General features: G+C 45.2%; 2 protein-coding genes across 3 annotated transcripts; both read right to left on the reverse strand.

Moving 5' to 3' along the window:
- Window positions 1-27: 27 nt before the first annotated feature.
- VPS26A (VPS26 retromer complex component A) lies at window positions 28-12151 on the reverse strand. Of its 2 annotated transcripts, none has more exons than XM_064717054.1 (9): window positions 12054-12151; window positions 8862-9011; window positions 7158-7230; window positions 5475-5631; window positions 4868-5032; window positions 4339-4445; window positions 3276-3344; window positions 2553-2695; window positions 28-1725 (listed from the first exon to the last, which is right to left on the reverse strand). In XM_064717054.1, exons 1-9 carry the CDS (start codon window positions 12054-12056, stop codon window positions 1612-1614), a joined length of 981 nt encoding a protein of 326 aa, XP_064573124.1. In that variant the 5' UTR covers window positions 12057-12151; the 3' UTR covers window positions 28-1611. The 2 variants fall into 2 exon arrangements, with proteins under 2 accessions (XP_064573124.1, XP_064573125.1); XM_064717055.1 differs by lacking the exon at window positions 12054-12151 and adding an exon at window positions 11975-11994.
- A 418-nt stretch (window positions 12152-12569) lies between these two features.
- SRGN (serglycin) lies at window positions 12570-15614 on the reverse strand. The gene is made up of 3 exons (XM_064716982.1): window positions 15439-15614; window positions 13604-13751; window positions 12570-12873 (listed from the first exon to the last, which is right to left on the reverse strand). The coding sequence occupies exons 1-3, from the start codon at window positions 15527-15529 to the stop codon at window positions 12675-12677; spliced, it is 438 nt and encodes a 145-aa protein (XP_064573052.1). The 5' UTR covers window positions 15530-15614; the 3' UTR covers window positions 12570-12674.
- Window positions 15615-16715: the final 1101 nt, after the last annotated feature.

A 16715-nucleotide genomic window follows, 5' to 3' on the forward strand; every position in this document is an offset into this window, starting at 1 on the left:
CGCCCCTCACACACAGACCAGGCGCGGTTAGTGAGAATAAAGCCGGTTTAATAATTCAAATAGCAGCTCAGGACGCCTTCCCCCCGCTCGTTACACATGGTTGCACAATCAGGTTTTTCAAAATCATCGTTTCCAGGTTTACGACATGCAAGTGACCATGAAAATATTTGGTTGTTTTGGTTTTTTTTAACTTTATTCTTTTAAGTTTCTGAACAGGCACTTACATGAGGGAGTTGGATTTGCTCTCAGCCGAAGATATCCGCGTTAGGAGTATCCTAGCATAAAGTACACAGAGTCTCTGCTTTATCAAAGTGCCGCAGTAATAAAACAGTTCTTACAGAAATGTAATTTGATTATTTACTTACTCATAAAGTAAGGTTACCAATGACACTTGCACCGGAGCTGAGAAGCCTTGGTTTAAAGGCCAAGAGAACTGAGTGCAAGTTGCCTTCCTCACAGCAGGCTGCCATCTGTGCCAAGCCACAGGTGTGACACAGAGCCACGCTCCGTGTGAACAATCAACACTTCACTCCTTTAAGCTACTTCTCCAAACACTACATGCCTATGAGATGATGATAAACACAAACAATCTGCTGGGCCAGACAAGCTTCTAAGTTTTAAGGCTTGCCTGGCTTTGAATACCTTTGCAGAAGCCCAAAGAAGCTCGTTTGCTCTAAGAGTCCCCAGAAGGATGTCCTTTGGGGACATTTGCCTCCCCTGTCACAACAGTTAGACATTGACTGAAGACAGTGGAATCATGAAGCCAGGAGGAAACACAGTTTCACATATTTGCAAAATAATCGATGTTACCAGCATTTACTTCATCAATAAGATAACTATGTTCAAACACTTTACCTGCTCACCACCTGAGGGTGAACTCATGACATCCCTACAGTCACTAATTATTGGGTAACAAGCTCCCAAAAGTGAGGAGCAACTGGTGTGAAAAGAGAAGTCTGACAGAGAACTGGGGGAGAGAGGGCAAAGATGTTTCCCTATAATCTTTGTTACTGACAGATGCAGAGCCTCTTAGAACCCCTGGTCTGAGGGCTCCAACCATATTGCACGTACATGTGCAGCTTCAGTTAAACCCTGCCTAATGTAGTAATCAGGAGATTTTAGGACAAATGCACCATAAACCTTGATTTTTAGTGTGATTTAGTCATTGTGTCTTAATGCAGTTTCAAAACAAAACAAAGCAAATAAGCAACATTGGAAACAAACATGCAATAAACAACATGAGAGACAGGAAATGCTTTAGTCTACACTGTAGAGGTGAGCAGCAAAAATCAAATATACCAGCCTACCATGCATGGAAATAACTAGACTTAAGCTTTTGCATACCCAAGTGCATACAACATTATCAAATAAAAGTAAATGTGCAGTATAAAATAGTAGCTTAAGAAAGTTCCAGTGTTTGAGAAAGCACTTTATTTTAAATGTATATACATACTTGAATGTTTAACTGAAGAACGCTTTAGTAGCATGGTAAACGCAGCACTGCAAGATGAAGGAAGACAGTTGTAATGGGAATTCTGGCCTTCTCTTCCCACAGGCTGCTGCCATCTTGAACCTGCTGAAGCACTGCAAAGTTTTTCACCTCAGACCAGTTCACATTTCGGGTTGCTCAGCAGATGCTTGTGACTCTGGAGATTCAAACCGCTGGTGGAAGTTTGTCCGCTGTTTCCTCAGCTTCTCGGGAGCTTTTCTCCATAAAATTATTTCCTGGTTGAGGAAGAAAACACTCTTGAAACCAACCAGCTGCCATTAAGGCAGGAGCATCAAGTATCAAGTTCCTGATAAATTAAAACTTTTGGGAAAATAAAAATGATAACCAAGCACCAGAGTCCACAAAAATAAGCTTCCCCACAAGTTATCAGTGCAGTTCATATAAAAGTTACAGAAAGACACCACTATAAAGTTTACATATTTAGTTTCTGCTTGAATACTTGCAATCTTGAGCAGTCACCCCTTCCTTAACTATCCTACCCTCAATTTTAATAGTATTAAAGAGTTCAAGGAATTTTTCTTCCTCCTTTTCTCCAAATCCAAAGCCTACCATAGCCAGTATGCTCCAGCTCCCCCTTGTTTTCCATGTTTAATTATACTGTCTTGTCTCCTCTGTAGGAGGAAGATTTTGATCTAATCTAAAGTGACCCTTTTGGCTACCCCTTCCCTCAGCACCACCTCTAACATTTTCAGGAAAATTTCCTTATTAACACTTCACAGTTTTAAACCCAGACTGTGTGCAGGAGTGCAGGAGAGGAGATTTCTCTGCAGGAGTTTCAGGAAGCAAACAAATGCACCAGCAGCTCATTTTACCCCCCAGAGTTTTGTCTGGGTATGCCCAAAGCTGGTTCTGTGGTACTGAGCACCCTGTCCTTGCTGGAACAGCATCCAGCATCCCCCTTGGCTCCTTTTCTGCAAGGCCCCATCACCTACAGAGCTGTGAGCACCACTGCCAGCACAAATGCTCATGTCCCACAAGAAGCACAGGTGAGGGTTCAGAGCAGCACTGAAACAGCCCAGGTAATTCTGCACCAGGACCATACCTGCTGTTTGAAGTATCGTCTGTCCTCTTCATCCACAAGCACCAGATTTAAGAAGTACCTCACTGAGAACTTTTTGTTCACATCCCTCATTGTTGGAGTTGGGTCATAGCCTGCTAAGAACAATCTTATAGGAATTGACTCACCTGCAAAAAAAACAGACTTTAAATTAGTTCCTTACATTTGGAATAATAATACAGTTTCAGAAGATGTGCAAAATAAAAGTGTTTCCCAAGCACTGTCTGTGCTGCTCCTTGGTTAAAAAAAAAAAAAAAAAACAAACATGCACAAGACAAAAAAATACCCACCAAAAAATCAGAAACGTAACACTGAGCACAAAAGCAAGTATTAAATGAAAAGTGAGAACCCTTTCTCAGTGCAAACAGGAAAGCCAGAAGGATCAGTATTTTGAATTGTCTAGAGCTACACCATGGAGTCAGGTTTGAGGAAAGAATCAGTCACAGAATCTCCAAGGGTAAATAAGAGTTAAAGTTACTAGGATCCCAAGGAAATGCCCTAAGTCCATAAAAATATCATCTCCAAATAGAAAATGCATCATTATTTCAGCAACCTAAGGAGAAGTGTGGTTTCTCCAATTAAAAAAGTTGTCTAAGTCTTCTCTTCTGTCCCAGATATTTAAATAGGATTTAAATTAAATTAAATAGGTATTTTAAGTAGGATTTTAGCACTATCTGCTCCCCCTTGAAAACAATCACAGTTACTTACCTTTAACTGGTGCCCCATCCATTATTTCATACTTTGCAATGGTTTCTGTCTCTGTTGTGGTACTGGGTCCTGGTGAAACAAGTTTTCTCTGTGAGAACACACACTTCAGTTTTAAACATTCACAAAGTTTTAGAGCAACAATTTCCATTCTGCAGCTTTTAAATTAACACAGCACTGCATTTTTGCCTTTGTCTTGCATGTAAGTCAGCCATGGCTGAAGCAAGCAAAACCCTCTCCCAGGCAGGACATCTCTTTCTTGCTCTCTCCCCACCACACTGGCACAGCAAGGCAGGCAGCAGAGCTTCAAGGAGCCCTGGAGATGCAAACTTGAAATAAGGGACAAGCAAGAGGGTCTGGAATCCTGAAACTGCTCTGCTTGGTGAGCAGGGCTAGCAACTGGTACTGCTGGGCCATGCTCAAACTAGAAAATGAAGGGTTATCAGCCAGAAATAAAGTAGAGCTTTCTGCCCTTCCTCTACTGGAAGCTTTTTCTCCATAGAAGCAGCTCCCAAGAACCCCAGCTACAGGGGAATGAAGTGTCCTGAGCCACAGCCTCCCCCAGCCTTGTTCCAGCCTGATCTGCAACAACCAAGCTGTTTCTGCTTCAAAGCCACCTGGTATTTCCATCCTATCCATTGTTTTGGATGACAGAAAATGGCTCATTTCTAGAACATGACTGAGTCCTGCTGCTGTTTACCAAGCCCCCTTAACCAGTTAATCCCTGTAGAGGCAAGGGGGTCTCCAGGATGCATTTCACACCTCCTCCCTTGTTCTGATCTATTGAGGCTGATTCAGCTACTGGGTATTTATGCCCAAATTCCATTTAAAGGGTTCACATTTGTGAAGAGTCACAACCCCAGGGCAATTAAACAGACTGATGGTGTTGACTACAAAGTGTTATTGCCAAAGAACAAAATGCAAATGGCAGTCACACAGCAGGGAGAAAGAAGCTGGTGGAGCACTGGTTCAGCCAGCACTGCAACCACTGACTTCATTCTCCAGCTCTGCATGAGGCCCAGCTAGCACACAAGCTGCCATTTCATGTGGATTTTGTTTCTCTTACCAATTCCAGTAATCTCCTTTTTGATCAGCTGCAACTCCATGTGCTGAATTTTTATTCTCACTAAGAGGAAATATATTTTTCCAACAATCACATCCTTTAAGTGATACCTTTAAGAGAACAAAATGGGAGGTTTTGTTAAAGAATAAACACAAGTTTTGCACCTTCTTGAACACAAGTCACACAGGCAGTTATCTGCCTAGAAACTACTTGGAGCCCACTTCCCCAGTGAACTAAGCACTTGAGCCAGACCAGCAACCACAATATTGCCATTATTCCATCAGTACCAGTAAGGGAAGTGTATCAGTCATACTGAAAAGGTGTAAATGCAAAAATTAAGTCTTAAATATTTGCTAGTGACCTTCCTGTTAGCACTGAAGACAGAACAGCCAACTAGATCTCAAAAAGGCCTTTGTGTAATTAGGACTTCACATTTTAACTCTCCAGAAGGTGAAGTTGGACACCATATATCACATACTGGGCCCTTTTAGACCAAGTTATTTACTTAAAAGCATTTTACTCTGACACTTACTTTGACTTATTGTATTCAAACTCTATGTGGAGACAGTCCTCAATGCCTACTTCCATTTTGATGGAGTTGTTTACATCTGGGTATGTAGCGAGCTGGTGAACAATCAGATCATATTCTTTCACCAAGTCTGACAGCCGTCTCACTATTGTCACTTTCAGAAAATACCTAGGAGGAAAGCCACAGGATTAGCCAGAATTATTCAGGTTTAATAAGAGTCCTCACGTTCTGAAGTACAGCTGTTCTTTGAAAGACCAGTGCACAATCTATAAAAAACAGTAAAACACCAAAATACAAGGCAAAACACATGTGGGAGTGTTTCCTTCAGTTGTGGATATTTATTTTTTTTTAAAGGAGAGACATGGACTGTGTTCACTTGATTGAACTGGAGGAATTTTATTTATACAAACAGCACTGAGTGATTCTAAATTAGGTAGAAAAGACCACATTGTGTTAAAATCTCCACAACTCCAATCAAGGCACACTAGCTATTGGCTTTTACATCTTCTATGTAATAACTAAAAGGAAGAAAGAGGGGGCAGCATAATTGCTAAATTATGAATTTTCTGCAGAGGAGGAGAGGAAAGAAAAAGGTTTAGCAGTTACAAACCTCAGTCTGACGTTGGCACCAATGTAGGATTCATATGGCTTTTCAACCTGCATGAATTCAAAGTCATAGTTTCTGCTTTGGGTCAGTTCTCCAGGTAAGGCCAGTTCTTTCACTAAGTTTACAAATTCATGGGTATTGCTTTTGTCATTGAAGAGTTCTAAAGGTAGAAAGTTAAAGGAAAATACGTTTCAGTGTTTATTTTTAGCAAACAAAATTGCCTCTAATTTGGCAGCAGCAGGTGGGAGAGTATAAGAGAAGCAATTAACTTAAAATACACAGATTTGACCAAATGTTTTATTCAGGTTTTCGAATTACCTTCAGTCCTAGCAACCTACAGTTAGCATCCCTAAAGAACTAACTGGAATGAAGAGAACACAGTGAGAGCTTCACTGGCATGGCATTGTTTGTTAATGACAATTTAGCTAGCTTTAATAAGTACTTCTTGCTTTGCATGCTCTGTAATTAGCACTGCCTGGTTTTCCAGCATTTACTGCTGCAGGGACAAAACCCAAGCAGGGTCAGGGATGCCTTATTTAGGACAGGCCAGTGATCCTCATCTGGTCTGCAAATTAACAACATCCAGCAAATAATTTATTGTTACTACTACAGTTAAATGGCTTCTTGTGACCCCTGGTCTCAGTCAGTCATTTGGAAACAAAGCAGCTCCACAGCCACAGCATCTCCTGTCCCCAGAGTGATTCATTCCTACACATGTCATGCAATTCTCACCAAATATCACCCTAAAATCAAACCCCAAACACTTCAGTATCTAAAAATAAGCTTCTCCACCATTCAAAACTGAACATCAGCATGGGTAGTTTTTCAGAAAAGAGTCAATGAACTAAACCAACTCCACAATTTATCACTGCCAATGTGGTAGAAACCGACACTAACTAGAAACTCCTATTTTCTAATATGACCACAACTTTTCTAAAAATGTAGTTAGTTTGCTGGGACAAGAATTTATCTAATGCTGCATATCAAATACTTTTTTGCCAGTCAGAAAAGCTGTGCTCTGAAGAGCTGGTTTAAAATACAGCTTGGATGTGGAGTTAGTCTGCAAACAGTGCAGATATCAACTACTGGAATGCTTTCTGCATTTCTACACTAACACTTGGGAGGATGCAAGAAAACATGGACAGGTACAAAGAGCAGCAGTTTAAACCACAGCTGCATAACTCTGTGCACTTCCAAATGTAGCATAACAAAGTCCCAGAAATGCATGGATTGGAAGGAATTTTAGCACCAACCCAAGGGTGCAGAGAGATAACCTGGACTGGTAAGAAGTAAATTAAAGTTCAACTCTAAGCAGACTTTTGGTAGTTACAACGAATTTACATTTCTAATAGGTTTTATAAAACCAACTACCATAAAAATTTTAATGTATTTTTCTATAGGCTGCCTCTTAATTTCTTTTCTATGCCTCTTCTCTTTCAGAGAAGACCACGAGTTTAGTTTTCCTAAATCTCTAGTGGCTATTAATCCAACTTTTAGCTAGTCTGAGACTGAATACTCACCAAGCCAATTCTCCCTCCCACGTACATGTATTTTTCCCAATGACATTCTGAGTAGCACAAATTAGTACATCACTTGCTTCAAAGTAGGGAAAACAACTTTGCTCTGGCCCTTATCAAGTTCCATAAACCACAAGCACCTAAAATCCCCTTTATAGCTTAAACTCACCAATTTGTCCTACAAATTCAATTCTAATTCCTTGGTGCTCTAGTCTCTTCCCATGTTTAAGGGAGACGTTCACCTACCAAGGGAAAAAACAAAAAAAAACAAAAGTTAAATTTTTTCAGCATTTTCACTCTTAACACAATCTCAGTAAAAAGGAAAACATCCAAGAAAAAGGAAACCAAGATCTCAAGAACTTAAAGGCAGCCAGATCAAACAGCTGATCATGAAATAAAGCATTTCCAAAGCACCACTAAAACACTCAAGAAAAATCTAATCATCCACGAGACTGAATTTCATAACTAAAATTGGAACTTTCAAGTCCCAAAATTAACTATCCAAGCCAGAGCTCAAGCAGAGCCAGTCGTGATGCTTCAAAGCATCTTCTGACTGTCACATCTGCAAGCTCAAAAATGAAATGCCATGAGATTGATTCCTTTCAAGTCATGTGAGCTTCAGTCCCTTCTCTGGCAGACAGCTAAACACTGGTGTTGGCTAAGTCAATGAAAAATAACAGATAACGAAACCCACTGTGAAGACTTTCATTTGTGGCTCTGATCCTCAAAAACAGACATGAAAGGATTCCACAAGGTTAGGTTGTATTGAGATATGTAGATGTTAAGCATATAGAATGTTTTCTTGTAAGGCAGCGATGACCAGAGAAAGTCCTGTACAAAAATCCAGTACATTGTTGCTGAGTTGGAAGTAAATCACTGGAACAATCCATCTTTGTGGTGAAAACATGGATGGGGCAGAGAGAAGCTGCCCAAAACATTTCTGGTCTCCTACACCTTGTGCCACTGTGCCTGGGTTAGCCAAAACTCATCAGGCACCCTCAGGTGTCCTGATAGAAGCCAGCAGTGCTCCAGCAGGGCATCACAAGCTTCTCCCTCAGTTTCCTGGTTTCAGGCTCATCTTGTGGCCCTTCACAACCCTGCAAGGACCTTGTAGAGGAGCAACATCTCTGTACAGAAAGGCATGGCCAGAGCAGGGAGATGCCCAGTGCTACAGATCAGCCAAGACCAAAGCAGCACTCAGAAGTCAATCTCAGAACCCAACTCAACCCTTCTGAAGGAAGAGTGAATCATAACAGAAATACTCAGAGTGAGAATGGCTCCAGTGAAACAGGGATGGCAAGGAGTGCCTAGGTGCAGTACTGAATGCAGGGAAATCTCTCTGGCAAGCTCAACTTCATTGTCTTTGCTCCCAGTAAGAAACACTCCTGTTGACTCAGCAGTCAGCTGAACTTCATACTTGCTCCTCCTCTGTTGCAATCCAGAAATCACTTCAGGGCATGGAGAGCAGGGCTTATCTTCAGGGTATGCAAATTGCCAGCCAGAAATTACTGTTACCTGTACTGGATTGTGGATTTTGGAGTTCAAAGGGAAGGGGAAGCAGGGGGATCCAGTTTGAAAGTGTTTTCTCATCAGAAGCAACAGCAGGATTGCACATCATTGCACAAAAAGCTTATTCATAAATATCAGATGACCAGAAAGAAACAAACAGTTGCCATTCAAAAATGTTGACTTCTGTCAGCTGCCTGAATGGCTGTGGTTAAAAAAACCATACATAGCAAAAGAGTTTCCTCTTTGAATAACAACACAAGCTGAAAATGCAGCTCTTACAGCAGTTTTTCATTTACCTTCCAATGTGCATTTGCATGCCAGAAAAAGAACAGTAATTAATAGTCACTTTTAAATAAAAATTTACCTTTCCTGAAACAGACTCTCCATCGTAGAAGAGAAAATGCTTTTCTACTTTGCCATCTTCTGTTTTGATTTCTGCAGGTTTCCGTGTTTCAGCATCATTGAGTACAACATCAATCTCACACACAGGAACGAAGAGGTTTCCAAGAAAACTCTGCAATAACAAGAACTGGATAAATTACTACACAGTGAACACTCCATTTTAAATGTGGTGTTTACTTGTACACTATATGCTGGGGACAAACCATTTGTGTTCCCACCAAGTGACAAAGCCATTATGTATCAGAGCCCCAAGGAGCAGTGGTGACACAGGACAGCTGTTCATCCAGCAAATAACTGGAGCCAGGTCAGTAACAAGCAGTAACAGCTCTCACTAAATATTATATTTATAAAAAGTACTCAGCGTAATTACCATTGCTACCACTAAAAAACTCAAATACTCAAAGTAGAATGGAAAGAAAGAGTAATATAAAAGTAACAGGGGATAAAATGCAAAGCCCAAAGCATCCCCTGGCTGGGGAAGGGGAACTGGGATTCCTTTGCTGCCTTGCCCACACAGCACAGCTGTCTGTGCAGACAGCAGCAGCAGCTCTCAGCTGTGACAGAGGGATGTCACAGGTGTGTGACACTGACACTGCTCCAGGCACAGAGCTGTCCCCTCCTCTCCTCACATTCTCTGTGCTCCAACTTTTGACCGGCAGCAAACACAGAGCCCATCCTTTGATCCTACACAAACACCCCTTCCAAGGAGCTGCAAAACACGCAGCTCTTCGTGCTCCATGGGAAACTCAACAAGATTAGCACAAAAGCCAACATTTTAACATTTTCCTCCAAAGGTCTGGGCACTAATCTGCTTTGATGTACTAAAGCAGACGACACTTCACTAATTCAGTGTGATTTTTCTGGGGTTTTTTTTGAGAAATTACACTGTGTTCTCCATGAGAACATCTGCTTCAAGCAGATGAATTTGGTATACATGAAACAGTCTGTCCTGCCTTTGGCTGGAGCTAACTTCTTCTAGATAGAAGTTCTCCTCAAGTTCATTTCTTCTCAGTAGCTGATACAGTGATGTTTTTTGGACTCAGTCTGGAATAACACTGATAACACACTGAGGTTTTAGCTGTTGCTAAGCCAGGCTCATTCTAAGTCAAGGACTTTTTTGTGCCTCATGCCCTGCCAGTGGGGAGGCACAGCAAAGAGCTGGGAGGGAGCATGGCCAGGGCAGGTGAGCCAAGCCAAAGGGATATTCCCCACCTCAGAATGTCCTGTCCCCCCTAAACTGGGGGAGTCACCCAGAGGGGGCTGGCAGGGCTCTGGCATCAGCCTGCAGGTGGTGAGCAACTATATTGTGCATCACTCATTCATGTTCCCTATTACTGTTATGTTATTATTTACCATTATTATATTTTACTTTGCTTCAATTATTAAACTCTTATCTCAACCTGCAAGTTGTACTTTTGCTTCCCCTCCCCATCCCACCGGGCTGCTGTGGTGGTGTTTTCCTGCCAGCTGGGGTTAAACGACACAATCACTGCCACTTCATCAATTTAACACTGGAATAAAGGAGTGAGAACTCCTTCCAAAACATCCTGGGGACCTGAAGTTTGAAATGCAGAGCCCAGGGGAGGATTTGCTCAGAATGCTACTGCCCAGCAGTAGGAACACTGAGGGACTTCATGCTCACCCCTCCTAAAGGAAGGACCCAGGGCAAGCTGGAGCTATAGAACAGTGGATCACACCAGACTAAACTGACTTTGGGTGGGCTCAGCAATCAGCCCCACACCAACCCACAAAGGTGTGTGTGACTCCAGCTGAACCCTGCTACATCCACTACACGTTCTGAGGTGAAAGCAGCAGCAGATGACCAACAGGGCCAGCAGACAGAAGACCAAAATGTATTCCAAGTCTCTGCCAAGCACAGATTTCTACAGACTGCTGAAAAATTCTTTTTGCTGTTTTGTTCTGCAAACAGTGCACGCCAGAACCATTACTGATTCTTGGCTTCAGAATTCCAAACTGTAGACTATTTGAATTAGGACAATATGAGACAATAGAAACAAAGAGTTATGGACACAAGATACTTTTGAGCATGGCCACATTTTTCCTTGAAACTGTACTTGTTTTCCAGATTAGTCTTATACTCCCCTCTAACTAAAGAAGGAAGCACTTTACCCTTAAGCAAACTACACAGGATGCTCTCACAGTACCTTCTGAATTACAAGCAGACCATTTAAATGGTCAGCCAGACCAAACATTGGTAACACGTCACTCCTCAGGAGACTGCACGTAAATATTTCAACTGCACTCCTCCGAGATTAGCTATGATCTCCTTCAGAGAGAATAAGAACATATGAAATAAAGAAGTCGGCAGCAGGCATCTCCTCCAGCTGCTATCGAAGATACTGCTGTGGGGAAACTATGCAAAACAAGAAGTATTTTAGATAGCTATCACAGGGCTTATTATGTTACAGTTTAAGAGAATGCAGACAGAGAACTGGGGTTTCCAGAAACTGGCCAAACGCCAGGCTCCGCTCTGGGTTTTGTGCACAAGACAGACTCTGGAGATTCTGCCACATCAGGACCTAAAGCAAGCCGCGTTCGAGAGCCGCACGGAAGGACTTGTGGGAATGCCGGGGGCTCAGAGGCTACAGAAACCCTGGCCTCGCACGGAGCCCCGAGCAGCTCCTGCACGCTGAAGGAACCCGAACACCCCAGAACACAAAGCCATCCATCCAGAGGCTCTTTAAGCACGTATTTTTTAACTCTCCATGGGAGCACCCCGAACACTCGGCCCAGCTGCGGGCAGTTTCCCGGAGGGTGTGCTCGGTTCGGAGCTGGCAGCGCAGCCTCACGGCACTGCCGGAAGATCCCGATAACCCCGGGGCCGCCCGGCCGCTCTCCCCGACGGCAGCTCCGCGGGGCACACGGAACCCGAGCCGCACCGCCAAACCCCGCCCTACCCAGGTCATGCGGGCACTTTTTATCCGCGAATAAAATTAATAATCCCTTAAATCCTTAGTTCTGGAAGGAAGGAGGGGAGAGAGGAGGCACCGCCCTGCCCAGGCCGCCGCCTCAGGCGATGGCGGATCGGCGCTGCCCCCCCCGCCCCGCACTCGCCATGGTACGCGCCCGCTCCGCGCCCCCTGCACTCCCCTCACAACCGCCACCCTGTCCCGTCCCCCCCCCTCGCACTCACCATGGTACGCGCCCCCTCCGCGGCCCGACACCGGCCCCGCGCGCACAGCACCAGCCGCCCCCGGCCGCGCGCCCCTGCTCATGTGACCTTACGGCTTCCCCAGGCCACGCCCACCCCCTCCGGGGCCACGCCCCGCCGCACGTGACCGCCCCTCCAGCCCCTCGCCCGCCCCCGGAGGGCGCCCCCTGGCGGCCGGGAGGCGGCAGCGCTGGGGGCTGCCCTCATGTATAATAAATAACGCGGGGATAAACCTTTCCTTTGGGCAGCAATTGGCGCTCGTTTTCGGGATACGCGATTGGCTGGCTGCTGTAAAAGTGCAGGCGGCACCCAGCGCACAAAGGGTTGAATTTTTCCCCTCAGAGCACGATTGCTTTCCCACAGAGCTGGCTGCGCACCTATTGCTGGCCCAGGCCGTCGCTGTTGTTCCCCCCATTGGGATGGCTGCCGCACGCACACACATAAAAGGCAGTTCAGACTGAACAACAATGCTTTTAGTAAGCGAAAGCAGTAAAGATCTTAAGGCAGAGTTTTTATTGATGCTGGTTTAAAACCGCGTCGTGGCTGTCGGGTGAGGCTGCGGGGAAGAGGCGAAGCAGCAGCGCATGAGGGGCATCCCCAGCCCTACAGGAGCAAATCCTCCTCCGACAGCTTCTCCTGCAGCTCGCTGCCCCGCAGGCTCTCCAGGAGGGCAGGGAAGCTGTCACTGTCACCCAGCCCCGAGCCAGAGGCTGGCTCTGCCTCCACCACGGTGTTGGAGCCAGAGCCGGCATCCTCACTGGAGAGAGGGAATATGTCACCCAGCTCCTGGTACCTCTTCATCCTGAAACACAGAGTGGCAATTTTATCTCTCACATGAACACAGCAAAGCCTCACCTTACTGTGGGCAAGCCACGCTGTGACAGCGTGTTTTCCTGTCAAGGCAGGAATAATACATTTTGGGGTGCTAGTGTGAAAAATGTGTATTTTATGATTGGCTTTTTGCAAATATTCAAATGAATATTATATGTGTTGCGTTAGAATTAATGCTGTATTAATTTTCTTTAGTAGTGTGTTACATATAGTTTTAGGTTATAACAAAATGTTAAAAGAGAAACTATGCTATGTAGGATGCTTGTTTTAAAGAAAGGACTCGCATTGAGATAGCAGCCACAGGACACCTGAATCTTTCAGAGAAAGAGAATTTATTGCTCCATTATCAGGAGAAACGAACTTCTTCCTGCCTCACTCGGGCAGAACGATGCTGTCAGGATTATGAGGAAGAAGCTGACAGTGCCCAGACAGAATCCTGTGTTTGAATGGCATTTATGCACCATGGATGAGGTGTATGAATGTGCAACAGGCTGTTGTTTTTAAGGTTAATCCTCTGCTAGCGTGGGGCCTTTTTCGGGCTTATTTTGCCCAGAAAAAGATACCTGGACGTCCATAACTCTTTGTTTCTATAGTCTCATATTGTCCTAATCCGAATTGTCCGAATTACTATTACTCTAATTGTATTACTATTTTATTACTTCCAAAACTTTACAAAGGAGTGGCTGGCGTCGTGAACTCACAAGAAGGGGTCAGCCCCGGGAGGAAGGATCCTGTTGGCCCCACCAGAGGGCATGTGGAACCAGGGCCCCTGCTCCTCGATGCAGTTGGCAGACCAGGGGTCGGACCGGCACCTCACCCGCTTGTACCTCGCCCTCTGCGCCGGAGCACCTGCAGGAACCACAAGGACATTATTCACCAGCTCCTGGGAGCTTTATCAGCACCTAACAAGGCTTCAAGGAGCCGGTGGAGGTAATTTGCGTGGCCCTGATTGCTCAACCTCCGGAAAAGTAAAGTAACCCTCAAGACGTTTGTTTTAAAATGGCTGCTGACATCCTAAGTGATATTTTTGTCATCGGAGACATCAGGCACGCCTCGCACACGGCAGGAGGAAGCCCATGGGAAATCCCAGGGAATCCCCTCACACAGAGCAGCCCATGGGAAAGCCCTGCTGTCACAGCAAGGCTCATCCCCCAGTATGGCACGGCCACGGGGGCTCAGCCTCCTGCAGCTCTCCTTGGAGGTGAAAATAATGAGAAAACCTCTGGGGACAAGGCACCCAGCAGAGAGCTGTGCTCTCCTTCCTCTCTTGGCTCCAGCTCTGCCCCTTCAGGTTTTGGCTGAGTTTTGATGGGGACATGAGAAACTCAAAGCAGGTTTGAGGGTTTATGGAGGCTCTGGGAGGACACTGTTCAGGTGTCTCCTAGGCACAACAAGGCTTTGTAAATCCTGTTTTCAGCTCTGGTGCTCCCCAGGTGCCTGACTGGGGCTGTCACTGAAAGTGTGGGTCCTCAAAAACTACCAAAATGACAAAATAAGGATCACATCATAAAGATAGGAGCAGTGACATTTCATCCTTCCTCTTGGTCTCATGTAATTAATTTGTTCAGAAACCCCCTGGTGCGTTCTCAACCTGTTGGCATTTGATCTATTTTCTTCTCCGTTTCCTGGGAATATCTTTCTGTAATTACACTCCTCTATTGCCCTATATATTTCCATAATGTGCTGGATGACTTTCAGCTACCTCCTACACTCTTCTGTAAAAGAGAAAACATCTCATGGGTGTGATTTCCTGCTGCCTCTACAGCATATTCCTTCCTCATACTTATTTTCTTCTCCTCACCTATTATTAAGAAGGTTTTTAATGATAACAGTGGCAACAAAATAAACAGCTGCAGCTGAAAAATTTGCAAATAAGCAACAGAGAACAAGCAGGCCATAATCCTGAAAGATCAGCCTCAGAGTGGTAATGCATATTGAGAGCCTATCACTACCACAGCTTTGGTTTGTGGACAAATTATATCTATATATATTATATCTGCATGCTTGAAGAGCAGTTTTTCTCTCAGGAGAAACAAATCCACGGGGCACGGCATCATGAATCAGTATTTCCCTTTTGTCATTTTCTGGTGCGTGTTGCAATGCTTTACGGAATGAACCGTTTGGTTTCCTCATACTTACACCCAATTTCCTTCCCTGCTGCCCCCAGAACAAGGCCGTAGGAGTTATGACATGGGAGCTGTTACACACCATGTCTGCAACTCACAACTGAGTAACAGCAGCAACCACACCACTAGGAAAGGGACTTTTAGAAAAATGTATCTTGAGATACGCAGACTGAAAACATACTCACGTGCAACAACGTGAAGTCTTTGCTCAAAAACTGAAGTGCTCCAATTGCAAAAAGCACATTTTCTTGCCATTCCCCCCCAGAAAAGGAAACATTAGCAAACAGCCTTTCTGACAGACCTCGTTACCCCCAAAAGAAGGCCAGTTGGTAAAACTCAGAGGCTGCTTTCTCAGCCTCCATGCCTAGCCCAGAAAGAGGATTACAGCCAGAACAACCGCCCCGTTTTACCTTGTGCCGTGCATCCCACAAAGAGGATTAAACAAACAGCCAGGCAAATCCTCCCGTTCCATCTGATGAGGAGCTGCATCTTGGCTGGCATCCCTCTGCTCCAGGCAGCCCTCACCTCGGCGTCACGCCGCGGGAATGAGAGGGCCGAGGACCAGATCGACTTTTAGAAAAAGTTTCCAAAACCTCAAACCCAGCCCATAACCTGCGTCACCACTTCCTGGGGGTGAGACATGAAGAGAAAAGCCCAGCTCTGGGGCCTTCCTGCCTCCATCAGGCCAGATTCAAGCTCCTCTGCCTGCATCTCCTGGTTTGCCCGAGGAGGAGAGCAAAGCCAGGACTCACCAGCTGGGATGAAGGTGGTGCTGCCAGCAAGGCACACATCCCACCCAGCCTCTGCCCAATGCTGAGAGTGAAAAAGCAGTGCTTAATGTTCCCTGATTTTAGGTCAACTGCATTTTTGCATTGGCACTGGCACTGCTTTTCCCTGCCTCAAGCCCTCAGCAGTCCAGGTTAGAAGCCAGCTACTCACAGTCAGGACATGTTTCACCGGCTGGGGAATCCTCTTTTCCCACAGAAGTGAGTAAATTATCTCTGGCATCTCATGCCAGGCTTGGGTTTGTTGTTGGTTTTTTTTTTTTTTTTGAAAGCAGAATCATAGATATTCACAGTAGAAGTGAAAAAAATGTATTAAGTTAGATAACATATTCTGGTAGAAACACATCACCTCCTTCTGGAAGAGCTCAGGCAGTTTGCTTGGCCAGATCATCACTGTGTGGTGCAAACACCTCATGGAATGTGGCAAAGGTTTGGATCCCATGTGGCTCCACAAGGCACACATTGAAAAGCCATGAAAGACAGAAAAAGAGAAGCTCCCTCTCAGCTGGCTCGTACCTTGTGCTTGCCTTTGGCTGTGATTAGAGCAGGCTGGAGCTCCCTTCAGAGGAAATGACAAACAAGGAGGTTATCACAGCCCTGGAGGTTTTCTCCCTCGCACACAGAGCTGCTGGATTAACTGGGGCACTCAGTGACTGCAGCACAGCCCCGGGGCTGACAGTGCAAGCTGTCTGTGGTAAATCTATTTTTGTGTGCTGGAAAGTCCACAGAGGCCCCAGTGGGGCTCTGGGCTCAGCAGTGCCTTTCCCCAGGGCACGGTGTTCCACCAAAGGCACAGAGCAGCGCGGGAGACTCCAGCAGCTCCCTGCCTCTCCAGGCTGGGATTTAGCACCGCCGGAGGGGCTGAGCTGTGTGTGCAGCCCTGAGCCCCTGCACATGGGGCT

Source organism: Zonotrichia leucophrys, chromosome 6, assembly GCF_028769735.1.
Source record: "Zonotrichia leucophrys gambelii isolate GWCS_2022_RI chromosome 6, RI_Zleu_2.0, whole genome shotgun sequence".
NCBI lineage: Eukaryota > Metazoa > Chordata > Aves > Passeriformes > Passerellidae > Zonotrichia > Zonotrichia leucophrys.